Raw genomic sequence first — 21,468 nt, 5'->3', positions numbered from 1 at the left:
TCATTGGTTTGTGGACTGCGGTTTTGAAGTCTCGAGTTTAGCTTTTTGTTTTTTTTGCAACCAGAAATGACACAAGAGGATGAAGCTATGTACAACCAAAAGCTGTAAAAGGTATGTTTAAGTGACCAAAAGGTCATAATTAACTTTCATGAACTGAAAACACACTGAAATGGTTAAAGTTACGAGACAAAACAGCAACCTGTCAATAACAAGGCCCTAAAGCATACCCTCTATCATCTATTTGACTATAAATAGGACTAAAATTCACTAAACTAACATCATGCTGTGATGTTTACTGAAGTATAAAACCAAGAAGTATGGTAATTTTCTCATAGACTTCCATACAATCGCTAGACTTCCTTTTACAACCAGAGTACTCGCCTCCTGCTGGCCATTAAAAATGATGCAAGTTTAAAGCACATCCACATTGGCTTCACTTTTCAGACCTGGTGGTTGCCATATCTTTTTTTATTTAAGATGAGGATAACCTGAAATTCAGACCATAAAAGTGCGTTCTCACATGAACAATTTGGCCTAATTTCAGTTGTCATAACAAACGACTGTATTTGTTATTGATAAAACCTTCAAAATTTTACAAACAAACAGAGAACTTTAAAGGTCTGAATGTCATTTTCACACGACAAGCTAATTTTGTTACACAGATTTAGTGCAATGAAAATGTGTCACATATTTGATGTGAGTAACAGGATTGAGTGCGTTGACTTTGTTTAGATAAGACACCACCACACTAGCATCGAGGAATGAATCAGAAAGATTTTTTTTTTGTGAAACCTATGATTCCGCGCCAAACCTTGCCAACTAGCGTGATGTGGTGTGGCTCATGGGGCCTGTACCAGCCTGCACAACTTCTTAATAATGTGCTGCGTTTGCAGACGCCCACATTCCTGACTGGCAGGCGAGAGAAGAAAAAATGAAACATGAACCTGAAGGCAAGATGTGTATGGTCATGAATCGGGTTATACTGGCTATAAAAACCTGGCCATCGCGCCCTCCCTTGGTTTCTGTCTGTCGCTATGGCAGCACAGATTACTTTCCTCGGTGTTTCTGGCGCGGCAGTACAAAGTGCACGTGAGCTGGAGGTACCGACAAAGCAACTGTTGTATTACTAATTGATCACTTTCCAATCAGAACATTGACTCACCGATCCGTCTACCATACCGCCTCATTTCATAACTGCAATCTGGACGAGAATCGCACTGGTATTTTTCCAGTGTTTTGCACAATAACAAGGACATTTTATGATTATGTAATATGGGGTAAACCTAATGAAAAAGTACCACAATATTCCCATCAGGACTTGCATTGTTTGTGGAAATTCATCTTTCACTCCATTCACTACACTTCAGAGGGAAATATTGCACTCCTCACCCCCACTGCATTTATTTTACCGCCACAATTTCTGGTTAGCCGTCTAAACTTCTCATTGGTTCCTTTCATATATTTCACAAAAAGAAAGAAAAGTTCAAAACATGACTACAACCGATTACAGAATCAACACTTTTACTTTTGATACTTTAACTCTGTGGTTAAGTAGGATTTTAAAGGCCAGACTTTCACTAGTAACAATGTATTTATACATCGTAGTATCGGCGCATTTATCTCAATAAAGGATACCTTCTTCAATACTGTGTACTCGACAGTTTATACAAGCCAGAATGTTTTATGACTTTCTTTAGAGATAAGAAGTTTGGATGCCAGCATCTTTCAGCATCCCTCGGGCGCTGAGCTCATGTGCGTCAACTCAATAACACAGGTATGTGGTGAAGTCCTTCCCCTGACTCCGGAAACTTCCACTCAATTCTGATTTCTGAAATTGCCTACAGCTGAAGGAAGTGGTCTTTTATCTGTGATCGCTTGGCTAACTGAATGATCAGCATATGAAATCAGATTTTCACCAAGGGAAATACTTTGGGTAAATACTTATAATCATATATCATTATTAGTATTTATTATTATTCCTCATAAATCAAATGGTGAAACAGTAATGACTTATTTAACATCTTTTGTTCAATTGATGAGGTTTCAATTTGCAGCAGATCCATATGAGTCCATGAATATTGCTATTATTTTCATGCTTTAAGTCAAGGATTTGATGATAGGGTGAGAAAGTATGATACTTTGGTTGGCTAGCATTAACTGCATTTTACAATGGTGGAAGAATTATTATTACGTAAACATAAAATACAAGTAAAAGTCTTGCATCCACAACTTTACATAGTCCGTTTTACATTTGAAACATGACATACATTTAATCGGTGCTACTTTACTGATACTGCACATTTTTAATACAGGGCTTTCATGTGTAGAAGCATTGTGTAAACTGTGGTATCGCCACTTTTACTTTCATAAAGGATCCACCTCTTCCACAACACTGGACGCTAGCTAGAGTCATGTAAGTAGATGGAAGTAACATAGAGTAAAACACAGCTGAGGGAAGAAGTATTCAGATCCTCAAGTAAAAGAAGTACAATGCAAAAATACTTCAATATATATGCATTCAATATATCACTTATTTCAAAGTACAGAAGTAGCTCAATTATGTACATAAAGTATCAAAAATTACTTTTTGCAGGGAAATAAAACGAGTGCTTTTAGACATTACTGCCTTCGACAATGATGCATTCATGTCTGATTCCTCATATACATATATATACATATATTTTATATACTGTTGGGTACTTAAATCAGTTGATGTTTTCTTCAATCTCATTCTGAAAAGCAGGAATATAATATTTACAAGTAGCCCAGCATGAATACTCAAGTAAAGTAAGAGACTCAAACACGTGTGAACTTGACTTCTTCCTATCAAACACATACATTTAAAAAAAACAAAAAAAACAAAAAGCACCATCACTTACCGATAAACGAGAGGAGCGCTGGAGATTTGCTGTTCCCCATGTTCGGAGGTGACGGGAGGCTCGATGGGCGCGCAGGTAAGAACCAGTGTTCTGGATCAGAGACGCCTCCGATTTGTTGAAATAACTATTGGACAAAAGGGGGCAGGCGATTCTTCTTTCCGGGAACAGAAGCACTGCAAACCAACGGGCTCAATCCTGCTGTCTGGGTGTGGTGGCAGACTCCTGTAATTTAGACTATTCCACACTTCAAACGGCCAAATAAAAAGACCTTGAAGGCCCCGGAGCAGCTGCTTCTATCGTCCTTTTATCACTGAATGGCATCTTTAAATTCAGATGGACGTCTCCCTTATATTTAGGACTGTGGAAGTGGTGTAAGAAGATCCTTTATGTAAGAAAATTAGTCATAATACAACGTAAAAACGCTCCATTACAAGTAAAATCATTCAAAATACAACTTAGGTGCAATATGTGTGACTCAGATTTATATAGCAGCAAATAACTATTTTCAATGTAAAGATGAAGGTGCTCACCCTCTGTGTGTAAAATAATAATAATAATAATATAATTTATTTTTATTTAAATACATTTTATTTAATATATATAATTATTTTAATTTATAAACGCATATAGTTCTTTTTTGGGTCCTCAAAGATAGACCCAGATAAAGTAAAGCCTTACTATGTCTTTTACAGTGTTAACCCTCAGGCAAACGCTGTCTTAATATAATGTTGTAAGGTTACAGTAACCTCTACACAATGTATTTGATTTTACTAACTGGAACAAATTAATCTATAAGCCCAAATGAATAGTAAAATTAACTGAAAAAATATAAATGTACTGCAAAAAAACTCATTATGTGTACTTCAAAACTATGTGCGGTATAAGGTTACTTCCAACCAGCACAGACAGGCTTAAGGCCTAATTTGGAAAAATCCAACCCAATCGTGGACTACCTACATTAATTTCATCACTGAACAAACTAGTTCAATTAATAGATATTTACCTATTTGTTCACTGATGTGATTTTAATTGTTGCATGTGAAAACATGCTGTGTTTTCCCTTTCTATGCTGTTTATTACTCTTTTTTGAAATGCATCTTCATCATTAACTTTAACATGTAGCAGCAGATCAACATACATCATGGTGCCTCCTCTTAACACCTGGCATGGCATTTTATGCATAACTGTTTGGTGTTTCATACAGAGCTCTTCTACATGTCAACTTTGTGATACAATGATATTTAATTGGATTTTTGGGAGGCTTTTTTAATAAATTGAAGGTCCCTTTACAGTTTGTCTGTGGATCCACAGGCATTATCCCTTCAAGGGAGAAATACTTTAATTACAGTGAACTTTAGGGACATTACTATTATTATTAATTCTTAAAACAAAAATGCTTGTTGAGCCTCCCAATTAGACAATCAATCAACCAAATCTTAATCTCCATCATTTAATAATGATGTACTGTATATGTGTGTGTGTGTGTGTGTGTGTGTGTGTGTGTGTGTGTGTGTGTGTGTGTGTGGTGTGTGTATACAAATTTTACTCACAGACATTTTAGCAACACGTCCAAGTTTATTACAAGCTTAAAAAATGTCTTTAAATAAATTAATTGTTATATTACAATAAATACTCTTAAATTCTCTCTAATTATTTCAAGGACAATGAAGTGATTCATATCAGACCCTGTTAAACATAAATATGATGTCAAACGGAATTGTTTAGTCATTTACAGTACTGTGGATTATACATTATGATGAAATGTTATGGTTTATGTTTTATAAATACGAACAAAAAAAAGATGAAAAAGATGAGGACGATGAAACGAGTTGAATCGGAGGTCACACTGACAACTCGGATGGTGCCGATTTTATTAGCGGTGCAGATTTTACACACCTGCAAAAATAAAAAGAAGTTATCTGCATTAGATGCTTTTATTCTGGGAATACATTTTCTTAAAAAAGTACAACTTTGTATGGAGAAAACCTGCAGGTACCCACCTCTTATAGGCAAAGCAGTAGATTATGATTGCCAGGACGACGATGAACATGGCCACCCCAAAACTGATGGCAATCAGCTGCTCTAACTCAGGCAGGGTGCGAGTGTGATCGATGAAGAACATGCAGCGAGGCCCGCTGTACGAGGACGTGCAGCTGCAGACCACAAAGACCAAACATGAGAGTGCATTCCAGCGCTGAACACGAACCAACATGTGCACGAGGATACGAGGCTTTGTTGCTTTGTTCGGCTCAGACACACATTGTGCGACTTACATGCAAGATGGTTCGTCGCTGTCTTGGGGGAACATGCACTCGCCGCCATTCTCACAGTATTTTTCATGTTCACTGCTACAAGATTTGTGTGAGCGCAGAAGCCGAGGTCCCTCAGTACCGTCTGCAGAGATGGGGAGAGAGAGAGAGAGAGAGAGAGAGAGAGAGAGAGAGAGAGAGAGAGAGAGAGAGAGAGGAGCTTCAATATCAATTATCAACTTTTTATCAGATGGCCCATTATTGACAATAATTAATCAACTGACTAATTGAGAAATCAATTAATAAAGGTGCAAATGGGATGGATTAAACAGTAGTTTGAAAAAATTCATATTTTTGGTGATTTCTGAGAGATGAGTTGGTTGATAAAAAATATTTAATTTGTTTGGAACTCTGCTAAATCAGTGATAAAACATAACAGACACAAAAATGAGACTCCGCTGAACACCCTTACTGTTGATGAGCTGTGTGGTCAGAGACGAGTTCCCCAGAGCCGGAGCTGCTGTGGTCTGGAGGTCGGAGGTCAGCCTTGCAGATTGCCCTGTGGTGGTCAGGAGAAGCAGCACTGCCACTGCTGAGGGGAAAACATGGAAGATATGAGATGAAAATCAGATGTTTTTGCATTTCTAATAAATCTGAAAAAAATTGCCTGCATTTTGGTATAAAGTGATTGCTTTTTCTACTTTTATTGGAAGGGCTGTGTCACCAATCCACCACATATCAACAAATCTTAGGACTTAAGTACCTTCAACAAACACCACAGAATAAACCACAAACTCACCGCTCTCCAGGAATCCCCATCTTTGTGGAAACATCTCGTCTTCTGTCGGTGTGATATCTGATGTTCTCAGCTCGACTCCTGTGTGATCATCAACAGGCAACAGAGTTTATATACTTTGCTCCTAACTTCCGAAAATGCCAATCAATTGAAGAATGTTTTTTTTTTTTAGAAGAAGTAGCGCAGTCTCTGCATGCAGAGGCGGAGCCCAACAGTTTGATGATGGTGGTGGAGGCACTTAATTACCCGGAGGCTCTTTAAAGTGGTTTCATCTTTTGAAATCTTGGCCGGTTGTTCCACTGAAATGCCTCAGTCTGCAGTCCTGACAGGTTGCTTCATTGACGATTTCAGGTGTTGTGAAAGCCTCAAATTTTTTCATTGGGGTAATTACAAAAGGTTTTAACAAGAATATTCTTTCTGGCTTCCTCCTCACTTTGTGTCTGGCACGTGAAAAGAGGATGTATGTGTAATACAATAAGAAAGACATAAATATTAATAAGAGCTTTTTTTGTATGGAAGCCAAAGTTGGGATATTCCTTGTAAAGATGAGTAATTCACCTTTAGTTGGTATTTGGCATCTTTTATTTCATTGGAATCGAAAGACATCCGTCATTAAGGGTTTGCAAGCTATATTTACTACCTATTAATGGTTATTAAATCCTTTTCTATTGTGTTATAGATCAGTCACATGCCATTTAGAAGGATAACTTTTTGTTTGCCTTGAGACTGTCTTCTTAGCTACTATGTCACAAGATCGTGCAAGAATCCCGGATCATATATGACAAAAGTCCATCCAGTCAGGCTTCAAGTCATGTTTCTGTGTCTGGTCACTCCTGCAGGGAGCTACTGGCAACTACAGGCGTGGCTTAGGTGTGTGTGGGACAACACAATACAGAGAGGTAGCGTTCTTCTTTTAAACAATCGTGGCTCCTGAAGACGTAGCTGCTGAAATAGCCTCATTTATATCAAGACTGAAAAAGGAGACTTAAATGTTGCACACAGATCAGAAGCTAGTCAAAATCTACGCTTCAGTCAGACAATAAATTCCTATTTTCTTTTACAAGCGATACATGTGATGAAGTAGAGCAGCTCTGGGGCAGCTAAACTAAAATACATAATCACTTTTATGATCAGTTAAATGACATTAATTAAGTATTACTCATTAGTAAAAACAATAATGACAGCTCATAAACCCTACCACAATGCCCTTTTGAAATAATAACCTGAACCATACAGTATACAGTAACATCTGTGTCAATGAGGCTTTTTACAGCAGAGAAGTCACTGCATGGCAGAAACTGAGGGAGAAATAGTCAGTTCTTGGATTTAATACCTCGTGACCATTATGGTTGGATTCTAGCCGATAATCTTTGTTGCACTGTCGTACACCCCTCTCTTTCTCTGTAGTGTCATCAACATGAAAAATAAACACAAAATCTGAAAAAAGACAGAGATTGCGGTATTGGCACAGCGTAATTTTTCATTTAATATTCCTTTTCCAGAGAAACATGTTCAACAACACAACTTCAGTAGAAAAAATATTAATCTAAATTCTTAAAAAATGACCTCTGAAATAAATAAATAACTTAAATTAAAAAAAAAGATCAAATTCTAAATATAAACAAAGTACATATCAAGTAAGTTTCCCAGCAGGTGTGGCATGTGAGCTCATGGATATTTAAATAAAAGTATTGGATGTCTGAAGTGTGTGTAAACATAAATGATGTATGAATGTGTGTAAGATTGCATACACCGTTTGTACAGTGTGTCATTCAGTGGAACAGATGTTTAACGCATCAGTGCATTTCTGGCTGCGGTCACAGTGTTCTTCATCAGCATGGCGACAGTCATCGGCCCCACGCCTCCGGGAACAGGTGTGATGAAATGTGCCTTCTCCTTCACTCCTACAACAAGTCAAACACATTCACATTGAATTCTTCTATTGATTAAGAGCCAGAGCTAAGAACCAACTTTCCCTGGAGTAGCATTACATACAGTAATCTGAGATACTGAGATATTTTCACAGGCAGTATGCTAGTTTGTAATAGAGCACCACTTTTATAGAATGAAATCTCTAGCAGGGTTGTCAAAGTTTCATGTGATTTTAGGTAAAACTGTGTATTGTAACTTAAACAGTTTGAAGGTGATATCTCAGGAATGCCTGGAGGGAATTAGGCAACATTTGGGACAAACGTCTACTCTGACTCAAGGAAGAACTGATAAGACAATTTCCCACAAATGTCTAATTGGATAAAATTATGAAGTGATGACATTTTACACAGTTACACAGTTACGGGAACTTTATTCACCATTTACGTAACAATTTTCACAGGAATCATCGTTTTTGTAGAAGTTCTGATGATTGTGTGAAATCATTTACCCTCAAAGTCCACATCTCCGACGAGGCGGAGTTTTCCTGTGTTCGGGTCCTGGATGCGGTTTATGCCCACGTCGATGACCGCTGCACCCTCTTTCACCATATCTGCTGTGATGAGCCCGGGGACGCCTAGTTACAGTTAGAAGATAATGATTGTTCCATGAAAAATAGCTGTGACCTCCATGACATTCCTATTCCAACCCATATCGTAAAGTAGCCATATGGTGTCAGAGATAAAAGCTCTGTTGTTTCACTGAACAGCAAGTTGGTTCATTCTGCTCGTCCAGGTACCACTTCACCTTGGACTTAAAAGTCAGCAAAGCAGAATAAGACCTCAGCTGCGACAAAGGAAATTATTAAGCATTGTGTATTTATTTTGTGAAAAATGGCTGCCAGAAGGCTGTCAATGGGAACTCCCCAGACTGCAACTATAGCTACTCAATAATGGCATTAAGTCTGAGTGAAATAACACTTAAGTAAGAAAACAGTTGCACACTGGACATCTGGAGTTCACTTAAACATTCAGCGCAGCGTTAATTCAATTTCTCATTTCAAAACGTCAAAAGGTGACTGTTGGAGCCATTGTCGCCCTACCCAGAGAGTGGCTTTTAGTCATCAGGAAGCATCCTGTTTATTATGAAGGAAGTGAAACATGGCACCCCCTGAGGCACACACAGTTACTAAAGAGCCGTTCGACAGATACTCCTGCCCTTATTTGATTCATTGTCCCACATTCCAGCTGTCACGGATCACTATTGTTCTTCGGGAAAGCTGCAACCCACACTTGGATCAGGGTAGCAGGTAAACATCCTGAAACCTCAGTGTTGGTTATTCCCACTTTGACAACATCCCTTCAAGTAAGGGGTGGTAAGCACTTTCACAATTCGACCTCCCGGTTGCCACGTCACACAAGTCCATTTATGGCACTTCCAGCTTCATGAAACAGCATCTGCTAGTTAGAGTATGACTCTAGTAGTTAATGGAATAATGCATGGGATGGTACAGTCCTTTAAGGGAGGACAGGCACCCATGTTACTTTACAGTTATTAATTACAGTTATGAATGTGAAAACATGGCTTTCATCACTGGTATCACATTCAGTCAGGACATGGATTTCACAATAGTGTTCAACACTACTATTACACAAGGTGACTAGAGAGATGCATCACTCATCATTAACTGTGTCACTCCCCAACGGTTTACACCGTCTGCTGTTACATAGGGGCGAACCGTGATTCCCGTTTTGACAGTTGAAATTGGTAGAATCCGGTTCTGAGTGAAGAATCCCTTTTAATTTGGCAATAACGCAAAAAAACAATATGATATAAATGTTCGGTCATATTGCTCACCCCTAAAACAAAGATGAACGATTAAGTTCACAGGCAGACAAATGTCCAATTTGCATGAAGTGGTTTCTCTTTGACCTAATTTCTTTATTGCAGCTGTGCTCACAATAAAACAGGCAATTAGAAAGGATCGCCGAGCTCCCTGAAAGCCACCGAGTGTCACACTGCAACCTCGTGTGAAAATGAGTCATTCACTTTGGCAGAAATCTGATTTAAAAAACCTGTACATCTACTTCATAGAGTACATTCAAATTTCTCTTGAGACTGCCATACTGAACACAAAAAGCTCATTACACAGATGAACCTTTGATGTAAATTTAATTGTTAGTCACTTAGAAATGAATCGCAGTTCAGTGATCAGCTCCTAAACCGTAAAATCATAGATGGGCATGTGTCTGTCTCTGGGGTGTAATTACCTGCGGCTGCAATAATGATGTCAGCCAGGCTGGTGAGCTCCTTCAGCTGTTCCTTCGGTGTACATCTGTGGGTGATGGTCACCGTGGCGTCTCCTGAGAGGAGACAAGAGATTCCATTACATTTTACATCTTAACGCAGTGAAAATCATACCTCCGAAAAGTCAACTTCTCTTATTGGAACAGGTCCCTTTAGGAACTACTTATTATTGAAGCAACAGTCCTTCTGAAAAGTGAAGACATGGTTCCTGAGGCTTGAAACATGATGTGTGTGTTACGTCAAAATATTGTATCACGCACTTGTGAAATATAGCATTAACCTTCGGGGGGAGCAAAGGCACTATATCAATGAGTCAGGTCTGTCACTTATACACCTAAAGCAATATTTTCGGAACCTCACAAGCTCCAGTTTAGGAAATGGAGGCCTGCTATTTAATTTCCTGCCGTTCATACATGTCTTCAAGTACCAGCAACCCCTTTATTTATTTTTTATTGGTGCAAACGAAAGCAAACAAAACAGAGACAAAATACATAATATGTAAACACCACATGAGAACAGACAGAAACAGAAATATATATGAAACAAAACACAAAATACTGAAAACAAACAAAGATTAGAGAACATTTAAACTTTGAAGAGACCGCTGAGGAATACTTGATTTGTCACAATTGTGGGCAAGAAGGTTCATTTTAAAAAGTGAAATCATTTTCATTAGAAATCTGTCTGACTCAGCTCAGGAGGGAACAGTGATTCAGTAAATGGTTAAAGAAGCATGAATCAGTATATTGAGTTTCAGAGGAAGAAAGCCACAGCACACAAATCTTAACTATTTGCATGGCTCAGTAGTCCCAGGGGTCTGTAATTACACAATGATATCAAGCAACATGACGATTGTAATCTTCATCTAGAAGGCGTGACATCCTGCATAGTCCTGCGATTGAACTGTGACCAGGAACACAGGTGTGGGGTGGGGAGAAGAGGATCGCATAATGGGGGTTTGTGGGGAGATAAGAATGACGGGGAGGGAAAGGCAAGTCACAGCGCATCGAACTTCGAGGAAGCATACCTCATGAGATGTGAGTGAGTGAGGTGTCTTGGTGCATTTAATTAACATGCAGAAAATTCTACTTCAGTGACACGACCTGATACGAAATGCATGTCAAGATTGAAGTCACACCTGACCTTTGTTAAGAATTCAAGTTCAACCTCCGTTATGATGAATCTGAGTTGTATTTCGACATGCTTTCACTTGTTGGGAGAATTTAATTCCACATTAAAGTTGTACTCCGTAAGATTTGAGATACGTTGCTTCTAGCGGGCTCTTTGGTGGTAGCCTCTTGGACCTCATCTCCCAGAATTCCTTTGGAAACCGAACCGTGATAGAAGTCGACTGTATGACGCCGAGATCACTTTTAGGTGTAAATAATGGTTGTGTTGAAATGACACAGAATTTATATTTATGTGCCTTATATTTAACAAACAGAATAAAAATAAGGGTTATTTCTCAAACATTTGCTTCAAAGCATTCCCTTTAGCAGTTCTTCCAAGTATGACAACTTCAAATTATCTTCCCTGTTTGCCGAAAATGGCAGGTACTGCACAGAATGTTACACATTTTTGTTTGCATGCAGCTGTGACTGAGTTTATCTGACCTTTAATACTGCTATACTTATCCATTGCTTCATCTAAACCGTAAATTCCATGTAACACTGTTCTAAACCCTCTCCCTTCTTCCTGCGCCCTTATAAGGACAGCTGATCCTTCTCTTCCTTTACAGTGGCTGCTTGGAACTCCTCCAGCAGGACGTGCATAAGCATTTATTGTTTGATTTAAAAGGTGAGGAGTCATTGAAGTCGACGGTGTGTCAAATGTCTTTCACGGGGAAGCCAAGATGGTGCAATGCAATTTGCGTACAAAAGAGCAATCTGGACTCACCTGCACAGACATAGACAAACATGCACACGCATGCACACACACACACACACTTACCCCCAGGGCGTTCATGCTTGCGATCAGTGTGCAGCAACATAGCGATGGGCATTCCAACATTTTTGGAGCGACCGGCAACCAGCACATTCTTCCCCACCGTCTCAATACCTGCACATAAACATCCAGGGGAAATGTGCAGAATGAATTATGCAAAAAAACACAAAATGCTGACATTTAAATAAAGACATGAGAGAGAGACAGAGAGAGACGCAGAGACAGAGACAGAGCCTGGGGCGGTATTGGAGTGACTGATGTGGAGGGAGGTTATTAGGCTGGCTGCACCACAGCCTGGCACCGCAATGCCGCAGTCTCTAACAATTATCTGTTGTTATCTGGAACCGTGAGAGTTACAATGAAATATGATCATCTTTGTGGATTTTCATTTTCATATTTCGCATGAACTCTTTGCATTTTCTAATGAAGTATATTAAATCCCCCATAGATAATAACATTTCATTGACAATTCATTTTTCATTTCCACAAACTATCTCAACTTGATAGCCACTATGGCCATTCCTCTCTGCCCCACAAGGGGGGCTGGAGCCGATCCCAGCTGACATTGGGTGAAGGTAGGGTTCACCCTGGACAGGTAACCAGTCTATCACAGGGCTGACATGTAGAGACAGACAACCATTCACACTCACATTCACACCTACGGGCAATTTAGAGTCATCAATTAACCTATCCCCATCCTGCATGTCTTTGGACTGTGGGAGGAAGCCGGAGAACCCGGAGAGAACCCACACTTACACGGGGAGAACATGCAAACTCCACACAGAAGGACCCCGAACACCTTTACTGATTATGCAAAAACGTATGTCCACTGAGCAGTCAGGCCTTTCAGCACCAACAGTTCCTCCAACCCTACTCAACCCAAGTTCTTAACTGCCCGAATATTCACACCCATATACTTGACCGTGACTAAGTGGTCCAGTGCAATTCGAGCTGAAGTGCAGAAAATTACAGTTGGGCACCATCTAGTGGGCCAGACATGAACATACCAGCTCCTCACTCTGCTTCCAGACTTGACTTTTAAAAACTTTGTGGACATCAAAAATGTTCTGAGGTTTGATGATTTCAATATGACTGCTGAGCCAAGTAACCCCTCAATAAATCAAGCATGTTTAAAGTAAATGTGCTTCTATTAAATAATGCTGACATTGATTTAAATAGTAAATAAATGACTAATACTATAAAGTAATGATTAAGACAGAAATAACTTGTTGCACTACAACCTGGATATTTATATTAATTTACTTCAACTAATCAGATCTTCAATGCCCCCTACAGGAGCAGCAGAGTTTGATAAAAGAACAATTCAAACACAGTTTTAAAAAGCTGTCACAAGTAATCGAGCAGAAGAGGTTTCTGTAGTTTACCTGCTCTCTTGATGATCTCCCACACAGCTGCAGGTGTGGCAGGCACCATGGATCTCTGGTCCAAACACAGCTTACCGATATTCACAATATGGAAGCCGTCCACATCCTTCTCTGGCGCGATGGCATTACACACTGCTCGCTCATTGATGTGCTCTAACAGAGGAGAAGGACAAATACTCAATGAGAACACATATAAAACTAGTTAATAGTTAACCACTACATCACAGACTGGGACTACATGCTATTCTAAACCAGGGCTTCTCAACTCAAGGCCGAGTTGTGGTTGGCTGTGGTACCCACACCCTAGCATATCCTCATTTATCATCTCTTTCACTCTGAATGTGACCATTATTTACTAAATGAACATCATGTGTATTGAAGAAGACTTGAAACTGGCGATTGAGACCATAAATTGCTTACAACGTCTACTGAGGTTAGACTTCGGTACGATCGGACTTCTTTTTGCAACCAGACTGTCATTCTCACGGGAACACCGTGATATAACTGAGTCACTTAGTGTTATTAGCAACAGATGTGCTTTTCCTACTGTGACAAGTCGAAATGTCTCCTGTGAGAAAGGCCCATCAGTCAGGCAGAGCACTTCACTCATGCTGTCCAACCTCATCCGTGTTTACAAGTCAAGTTAAAGTGTAAGAAATCTAAGTTTTAATGGGATGTAAATGTAACTACGATACATTTAATCCAATTTCCATACAGCTTCCATGATGATTTTTCATTAGGAAGTAACTACACTGCTCAAAATAATTAAGTCACACACTTAAATCACACATCAGATTTCTGACATAAGAATAGTCAATCAAATTTAACTGTACAGAGTGGCTAATTTATTTAACCGTGATGTCAGCGAGGAAAGTGCATCTGGAGCCTCCCTCGTTTACCTGGAAGCGGCAGCTGCACCAACAGGCCGCTGACCCTCCAGTCACGGTTCATCTTGTCAATCAGCTCCAGCAATTCCTCCTGGGAGACCGAGCTCGGCCGCACCACCGTGTCACTGGAAATACCTGGAGGGCACGTGCACATCACACTCACTCCATGTTCAAAACGTCAAAAAGCCATGTGCATGTTAGACTGCAGTGGCGTGAGTGTACACATTACATTTGATTTTGCTCATGAAAATGTGTTTATCCATGTGTATCTATATATTCATGCATGCCTAAAAACGTGAGGAGTATTATGGGGGTATGGTATGTTTGTTGATCTGCACGATACTCATTAAGCATGGTGTGTGTCACAGCGATGTGATGCTCGTATCTGACCCAAGATGCTGGCTGCCCGGGTCTTGTTCTTCACATATGTGCGACTGGCGGGGTCATCCCCCACTAAGACCACTCCAAGGTGGGGTCTCATGTTGCCCTGAGCCACCAGCTCTTCCACATCACGCTGGATTTCTCTGTGGAGCTGACGAGCCAACTCTGTCCCGGAAATCACCACGGCGGCATGCCTGGGGAGGCGAATCGTACACACTCAAATGAATGCACGCAAATACAGCACACACGAGTCACAGGTCACTAAACAGACATAAAAACCCAACTATATAGAACACATTGTTCCAAATAAATCTGAAACAATTTGCTGAATGGAAATGAATCAGTTACTTGTGTGGGAGCAATTTAATCAGCAAGATATGTTTGTTTTTAAGCTACAACAGAAATTATGTGAAGATGTGTGTAGAAAATGGCACCAATGCTATTTGGTTGCAGCAGAAGACGAAGAAGAAGAACACACACATTCATACACTGATGGCAGAGGAGCCGCCTGCACATCAGGATCCAACTCATTCATACACATTCACACGCCGCAGCATCGGTAGCAATTGGGGGGGTTCAGTATCTTGCCCAAGGACACTTCGGCATACAGACTGGAGAAGCCGGGATTCGAACCGCCAATCTTCTGATTGGAGGACGAATCGCTCTGGGTGACCAACAGTAAGTGACGAGTTCACGTTGTTATTTCCTTGTCTCCAAGTGGAGTAATGATTTTGATATAGTAACAATGGCAGTTAACAGGAGACAAGTAACGTTATACAGTAGATGGTGATTATTAGCACCGGTGATTCAAATTAACGGCTTAACTGTAGCTAATCGTTTTAAGCAGCAGCAGCCCGGTACGGATGCCGGTACGAATGTAACGTCCGTGTGCTTAGTTTCTCGTTTAGCTAACTACAACGAGAAACTGCAGCGACTTCGGCTAAAGGTGTGTCCGTTAAACCGACTCTCTACCGTGAACGGTGAAAATTGCCGTCAATCACCATCCTCTGACACGTGACGGTACACACGCCTTCGCCCGGCGCTGCCGCTGATGCGCGGCTCATCCCTCATCCGAAAAGTAATCCCATAGCACTACATTTAACGGAGAAAAAAACATGGGGGATTCAAACGGGGAGCCGTTTACCTCGTCACCGAGAGGTGAAGCTGTCTCCTTTGACTCTCGCATTTTCTGCGCATCCGCCATTTGGCCCGGCACCAGTGACCGTGTAACGTTAACGGGCTACAAATCCTGAAGGAGGAGCGTAGCGGTGAAACAGAGGCCGCCATGTTTGTGTGTGCGTCGTGGAGCTTGTGTAGGTCGTGCGTGCGTGCGCGCGCGAGAGAGAGGGAGACAAGAGGGGGCGGGCCTGTATGGAGTAAGATGAAGCTGATGAATGATAGGCTGTACTGAACATACTGCACATATTTGAGGAAGAGGGTAGCTGATTATGTACTATGTAAATTCATGAAAGAAAAAGACAGGCCTGCAGTGAGAATCCCCTTTAAACAGTGGGAAAACAACTAATCTTACAGATACAGTGAAAAATAATTAATTAATTAATGAAGTGTAAATTAGGACTGCTGTCTGTGTCCATCTGTTCAGGTGATAATTGTAGCACTTTGTGTGGGAAGGAAAAGAAGATGACACCTTGTCTGTTCAGGCAGTTTTTTCTCGCCACTGCCGCACTGTATTGCTTGCACCTGATGTTAGGATTTTGAAAATTCATTGACTCTGAAAATCATGAGCGTGTTCTAGTCCAGCTCAATGTGTAAAGTGTCCTGGCTCCATCCCAGGCTAACAAAATCCACCTATCAGCATCTCTTCATTAATCTTGCTAATGTAGCCCAGTCAATGAGCTAAGCCAAGAGATAGCCAGGCACACAAACCCCATATAAAGGCACATTTTTTAACCCATCGGAAAATAGCATGTTAATAGAGTATGTATGCATGCACAGGTATAACTTAAATGATTTTGCTAAGATAAAATTCTGTTTTGTAGTGGAAAATTGTATGCATACATTTAGATGATGAGATTAGATTCTGAACTGTATTGTCATTGTGCAGAGACAACAAAATGCTGTTAGCGTCTAACCAGAAGTGCAAAGTAAGCATGAGACAGCTTATAGACAGATAAGAATGGATATGCATGTATGAACAATATGTACAGTATATACAGATATGTGCGGCGTATGAGCAGTCACAAAATAGGATGAATATAATAGGTATAAATATATTTCTACTGTGTTCCTATTAGCTGGATTTAAGAGTAAATAAAATAAATCAATATTACAGTAGATGAAGTGATAACCAAAAATGAGTCAGTATCATGGCTATGTCCGGATTTGCCACAAGATGGCAGCAAACGTCTTGTGCATTTATTAACTGAATTGTGTCGAGTCCATTTTAAAATGATCATCAGGTGTACCCTGAGAATATTATGGCCCAAAGCGGGACCAGACCGATTAAGAAAATATGGGCACATGGGAAGACATGTCACTGGAACACGACTTATGACACTTGGGACTGGAAGTCTTGTGTTTCAAGTCAGTGCCTACTTTTCCACCATCTAATCAAGATCATAATCTTTCCCCTATCCTGAAACAAGTGTTCATTTTCCAAACACAAACATTAAAAAACTAAAATGTAATATTGTTGTCAGTGTTTAATATGTTCAATGTCAACTTTTTGTAATTGATAAAAAAAAGGGAAAAAAAAGACTTGGCAGATGACAAGAGGTTTTTGCAGCATAAGAGAAATCACACATCAAATACATGCTTTCACTGTAAACTTTAACAATGAACTATTTACAGAAAAATGTGGTTATGCAACATCACATATGAATAATATAAATATCTTAAAAACCGTCAACCAATGCATTAATTCATCACACATCAAATACAGGTTTAGATGTGATAACACACATTTCATTTACATTTGAAATATATGAAAATCTACTGCGCCTGTCTGATTTGACTACAAGTCAAATGTACCAAAACGGCTTCATGTGCGATATATGTTGTCTGTCACGTGAGCTGACAAACTAACACAAAACAAATACATTTACAGTCACTGGTCTCAGCGGGATATGTACAGAAAGTAACACTATGGAAATTGTTCAATTCAGCTGTGAGTTTTTGGAGCCCAACAAGAAAAGAGAACATTTGTAAAGAACAAAAAGAAAGAAAGAAAATACCTTAATGCATTGAACACATGAAGCTCGGAAACAAAAACAAAAAACGTGTAAAAACTTGCACATATCACATCATTCTGAATCATGTCATGAAAGCAAGTTGTTGATTTAGAGAAGCCCTATGGCTATATGATACATTTAGAGAAATAGGTTTGTTGTGTGTTTAGTGGTGGGAGTGTTGAGAAAATGTGGTAAACACCACACCTTACTGGGCTTGCCCCGACAGGAGACTCATACAGAGTGTACCCATGGTCCCGTGTGACAAAAGCTAAAGTGCAGTTTACTTAATTAATGGCTTTAACATATTGTTTGACTATCCATTAGTAAATTGCATAACTCTTGCTCAAAACTCAAGACTTGCATTTGTTTGTCACAGAGAATTTAATAAAATGCATCGGACCTGCTGCAGAACAATGTTAGACTTTTTTCCAATCCGTTGTTTATTATAATAATATAGACCACACAGTAAATATTACAGTTGCCAACCAGAACACAATATGAGAAGACTCCGGGAAAGCAATAACAAAGAGGAACAACTTCCCGTAACTATGAGGAAACTGTGATATTTGTTGTGTGACTGTTAAAAAGCGGACAGTATCTGAGGCGCAATGATGTTGACCCTTCAGTGTTCGGTTGACAAGTGTTGCTCTGAAGAAGAAAGAAGGTTGCATTCACAAGCTTCTGAACGGCAAGAAAATAAATCGTTATCATTGAATCTAAAATAAAATGGAACTTTGGTGAGAAGATCACAGATGAGACCTGAATATCATCCATTTATCAAATTTGAAATATTTGACACATCTTTCTTGAAGCAGTCGATCCAAGGTAACCCCAGCAATCCTGATCGGGGTCTTTTGGTCTTGCCCAAGTTTGAACCAATTTTTGAACCAAGTGATTTAAATGCCTCTCGACATCAGGCTGATGCTAGCCTTCACCTAGCTTGAACAAAACGTCTCACTCAATACAAATGTTTATTTAGTCCTTCTCCTATGCTGGGCGGAACATATATGTACAGTGCTGAAGGACAACTTTGAGGTACTTCCACTTCCACTTAATGTATATTAAAGCTTTACTTACTATAACAGCGGCAAAGTTACAGTGATGTACACGCTCATGGAGATTCACAATAATATTAATAGACTATGTGATTCTAAAATGGGCTATTCAATAATGAGTAACCTACCTTTACTTTAGGGACTTTAGTGGTTCTCTAAATGACATTCAGAGCATTTATATAAATGCAACAACTGTTTTCTCTGTAAAGATATTGGAGAAATGTGTTGTACTCCAAGCTTCTCCTTGCTTTGTCGACTCGTCTGGTCTGGCTGTGTGTGCTTTGAGTGCATGTTTGTGCATAAGCGTGTCCCACTGGCTAGCTATTCAATGGACTGTCAAATCAGGTCAGTATCAACTCTGCACTGCCCCCACATGGAGGTTACAGCTGATAACGCTGTAGTTTGCACTGTTAGCTGCCAGCCGCCGGACCAGCCATCAACATGTTGAAGGATGCTGAAAGGCAATGCTCCCAATCCTGTGTATTGAACCTTTTAGTATTTTTTGATGCTGACACTTTTTACATTTTATTCAAGTAAACGTTTGAAGTCCTGTACTGTTATTAAAATATCGATTTATAGTCACTGGTTAGCAACAAAAAAAGTGATTTCATCATTTTAAATCTGTTTTCAAACCCTTAGAAGAACCCTGTGAGGTTCCACTGTGGAATAATAAGGAAGAATCAACAAGGCGTGGGTCAACATCTGAAAAGAGTTACGAGTCAGTTGTTCCACCCAAACGCTGGCTGAAAGGAGCATGTCTCAACAAGCATTTATACAATGCAAAATAATTTCTTAGATCACATACACCACTGTTCCTACATGTCATGTAAGCATTTTCTTTTAAACTTTTGAAGCAATTTATTTTTGGTTGAAAATGAGAAACATTTTAGGTAAATGTGTGTTGTTTAATAATTCTATATACTTCAAGGGGAGATACAATGTAAAAGAAATAGTGTAAAAATGTAACTAATAGATATCATCATGGCATCTAACATCCGCAGTTGATTAATTACATCAGTTACAATTGTTTGTTTTTACTACAAGTCTAGAAGGTTGTTTAAATAAGCAAAAGACATTATCTTATCAAATAAGTGCTAATTTGTATACATTTCCACTGTCAACAGCCATAACAACAACAAAAAACACATTGTTTGCCATGTTTTTAGGAAGAAAATATTGTATAAATCAGGCTGTGAATGATATATGAGCAAACCCATCTATCTATCTATTCTATAATATATTCTTTATTTCTATTTATTCTATAATATATATTATATATCAATATGATTTCTGGTTCAGGGTTTGAGAAAAAAAACAACTAAATTCTGACAAATACAAAAAAGTTATGACAATAGTCATCTATCATAAAATATTTGTGTGAAATGATTAATACATATCATATACTACTATATTTGGCTCAGTTTTTTTTTTTTAACTTGAAAATATAATGTAGGCCATTATTTTAAGAGGGTGACGATATACCTATTGTAAAATTCCATACATTTGAAAATGCTCGTGACCAGAGTAACAAACTTTCACAAAGACAATCACAAGTTTTCTGAAATGTTATGTTTCAATATGCAAATGAGGAAATATATGACGCTAACTCATTGTGAATTTAGGAGAAAGCTACAGACACAGATAGACAAAGTGTTAAAATACATTTTGTTGGGTTTCTTTCCAGTAATCTGGAAGGAAAAAAAGACACGGTATGGAAGCAAAACTCTCAAAATTGGGCCAAAACGCTGTTTGTGCCTGTCGTGTGGTCACCTTAGTGAAACTAAACACATCCCCGCTTTTCTACATGTATAACACACAGTTGAGTCTGGTTTAATTACCCTCCAAACGACCCCTCCTTCCTCTCTCCCTCCCACTGTTGTTGACTGGCTGGGCCAGTTACGTAACACATGTATGCCGTACGCACGTGGCCACAGCAATAATAGCTGGGGAATTTTTTTTGACGGAGTAAACATTAGCATCTATAAACTTTGATCCGTACATCCACGCGCAAACCCGCATTGCAACCCCGAGGCGTATACAAGATTCTCAAATATTATAATTGTATCTACCAAAACGACTCGACTCGCCAAGGATTCCTCTTCTCGTCACGTTTAAACTGTAAAAAAAAAAAAAAAAAAACACTCGACCATGAATGAAAGACGACTATGGGGAGGGAACGGCACATTGTGTTTGCTCTTAAATATATCTGAATCACTGTGAGTTGGTTGTATGATATTTACTCGAAAACAACAACATTAAATGGTCTTCTTAATTTCTAAAAAATAAATAATTAGTTACGCGAGTAGACCTACATCATTCAAAGCAAGATTTAAAATGATAAATACCTCTGCTGTTAATGTAAACGACGGCGACAATATATTCTGAATAATACATTTTAAAAATAAAATTGATAGATAGGCGAAATACCATGTCGTGCTTAAACGCATCGCTAAACTCGTTGACGGTATTACGTGTGCTCTACCTCTCCCCTCTTCGTGGTCCGTGCCCTCAACAGATTGACCACA

General features: G+C 39.3%; 3 protein-coding genes across 5 annotated transcripts in view; all 3 read right to left on the bottom strand.

The window, feature by feature from the left end:
* The window catches only part of LOC311023800 (proepiregulin-like), a 6,514-nt gene extending 3,484 nt beyond the window's left edge, over positions 1 to 3,030 (bottom strand). For both annotated transcript variants that reach the window (XR_014598236.1, XM_084025854.1), the window contains exon 1: positions 2,880 to 3,030. Coding sequence is in view for 1 of the 2 variants with exons in the window: in XM_084025854.1 (XP_083881980.1) it covers positions 2,880 to 2,919 (40 nt within the window). In the remaining variant the exon portion in view is untranslated. The remainder of the gene's footprint in view (positions 1 to 2,879) is intronic.
* A 1,404-nt stretch (positions 3,031 to 4,434) lies between these two features.
* LOC311023090 (epigen-like) lies at positions 4,435 to 6,082 on the bottom strand. The gene is made up of 5 exons (XM_084024757.1): positions 5,928 to 6,082; positions 5,601 to 5,720; positions 5,153 to 5,273; positions 4,880 to 5,032; positions 4,435 to 4,775 (listed from the first exon to the last, which is right to left on the bottom strand). Exons 1-5 carry the CDS (start codon positions 5,959 to 5,961, stop codon positions 4,721 to 4,723), a joined length of 483 nt encoding a protein of 160 aa, XP_083880883.1. The 5' UTR covers positions 5,962 to 6,082; the 3' UTR covers positions 4,435 to 4,720.
* Positions 6,083 to 7,381: 1,299 nt separating this feature from the next.
* LOC311023171 (bifunctional methylenetetrahydrofolate dehydrogenase/cyclohydrolase 2, mitochondrial-like) lies at positions 7,382 to 16,013 on the bottom strand. 2 transcript variants are annotated; one of them, XM_084024861.1, is made up of 8 exons: positions 15,670 to 15,737; positions 14,707 to 14,891; positions 14,329 to 14,451; positions 13,430 to 13,582; positions 12,051 to 12,158; positions 10,064 to 10,156; positions 8,305 to 8,430; positions 7,382 to 7,828 (listed from the first exon to the last, which is right to left on the bottom strand). In XM_084024861.1, the coding sequence occupies exons 1-8, from the start codon at positions 15,699 to 15,701 to the stop codon at positions 7,713 to 7,715; spliced, it is 936 nt and encodes a 311-aa protein (XP_083880987.1). In that variant the 5' UTR covers positions 15,702 to 15,737; the 3' UTR covers positions 7,382 to 7,712. The 2 variants fall into 2 exon arrangements, with proteins under 2 accessions (XP_083880987.1, XP_083880986.1); XM_084024860.1 differs by lacking the exon at positions 15,670 to 15,737 and adding an exon at positions 15,842 to 16,013 and having other exon boundaries at positions 7,383 to 7,828.
* Between the last annotated feature and the right edge of the window lie 5,455 nt (positions 16,014 to 21,468).

Source organism: Eutrigla gurnardus (assembly GCF_963514095.1).
Source record: "Eutrigla gurnardus genome assembly, chromosome: 13".
NCBI classification, from domain to species: Eukaryota; Metazoa; Chordata; class Actinopteri; order Perciformes; family Triglidae; genus Eutrigla; species Eutrigla gurnardus.
Note: the sequence above shows the minus strand (reverse complement) of the source record. Positions and strands in the feature narration are given on the sequence as shown.

Bases quoted from the DNA above. Each gene is read 5' to 3' on its own strand.
- LOC311023090 (XM_084024757.1), bottom strand. From the start codon at position 5,961: ATGTTTCCACAAAGATGGGGATTCCTGGAGAGCG. The intron at 5,721-5,927 runs GTGAGTTTGTGG...TTTTCCCCTCAG, and splicing joins ATGGGGATTCCTGGAGAGCG to CAGTGGCAGTGCTGCTTCTC. The intron at 5,274-5,600 runs GTAAGGGTGTTC...CCATCTCTGCAG, and splicing joins GACCACACAGCTCATCAACA to ACGGTACTGAGGGACCTCGG.
- LOC311023171 (XM_084024860.1), bottom strand. From the start codon at position 15,984: ATGGCGGCCTCTGTTTCACCGCTACGCTCCTCCTTCAGGATTTGTAGC. The intron at 14,892-15,841 runs GTAAACGGCTCC...TCGCCTCCCCAG, and splicing joins CTTCACCTCTCGGTGACGAG to GCATGCCGCCGTGGTGATTT. The intron at 14,452-14,706 runs GTCAGATACGAG...CGTGCCCTCCAG, and splicing joins CCGGGCAGCCAGCATCTTGG to GTATTTCCAGTGACACGGTG.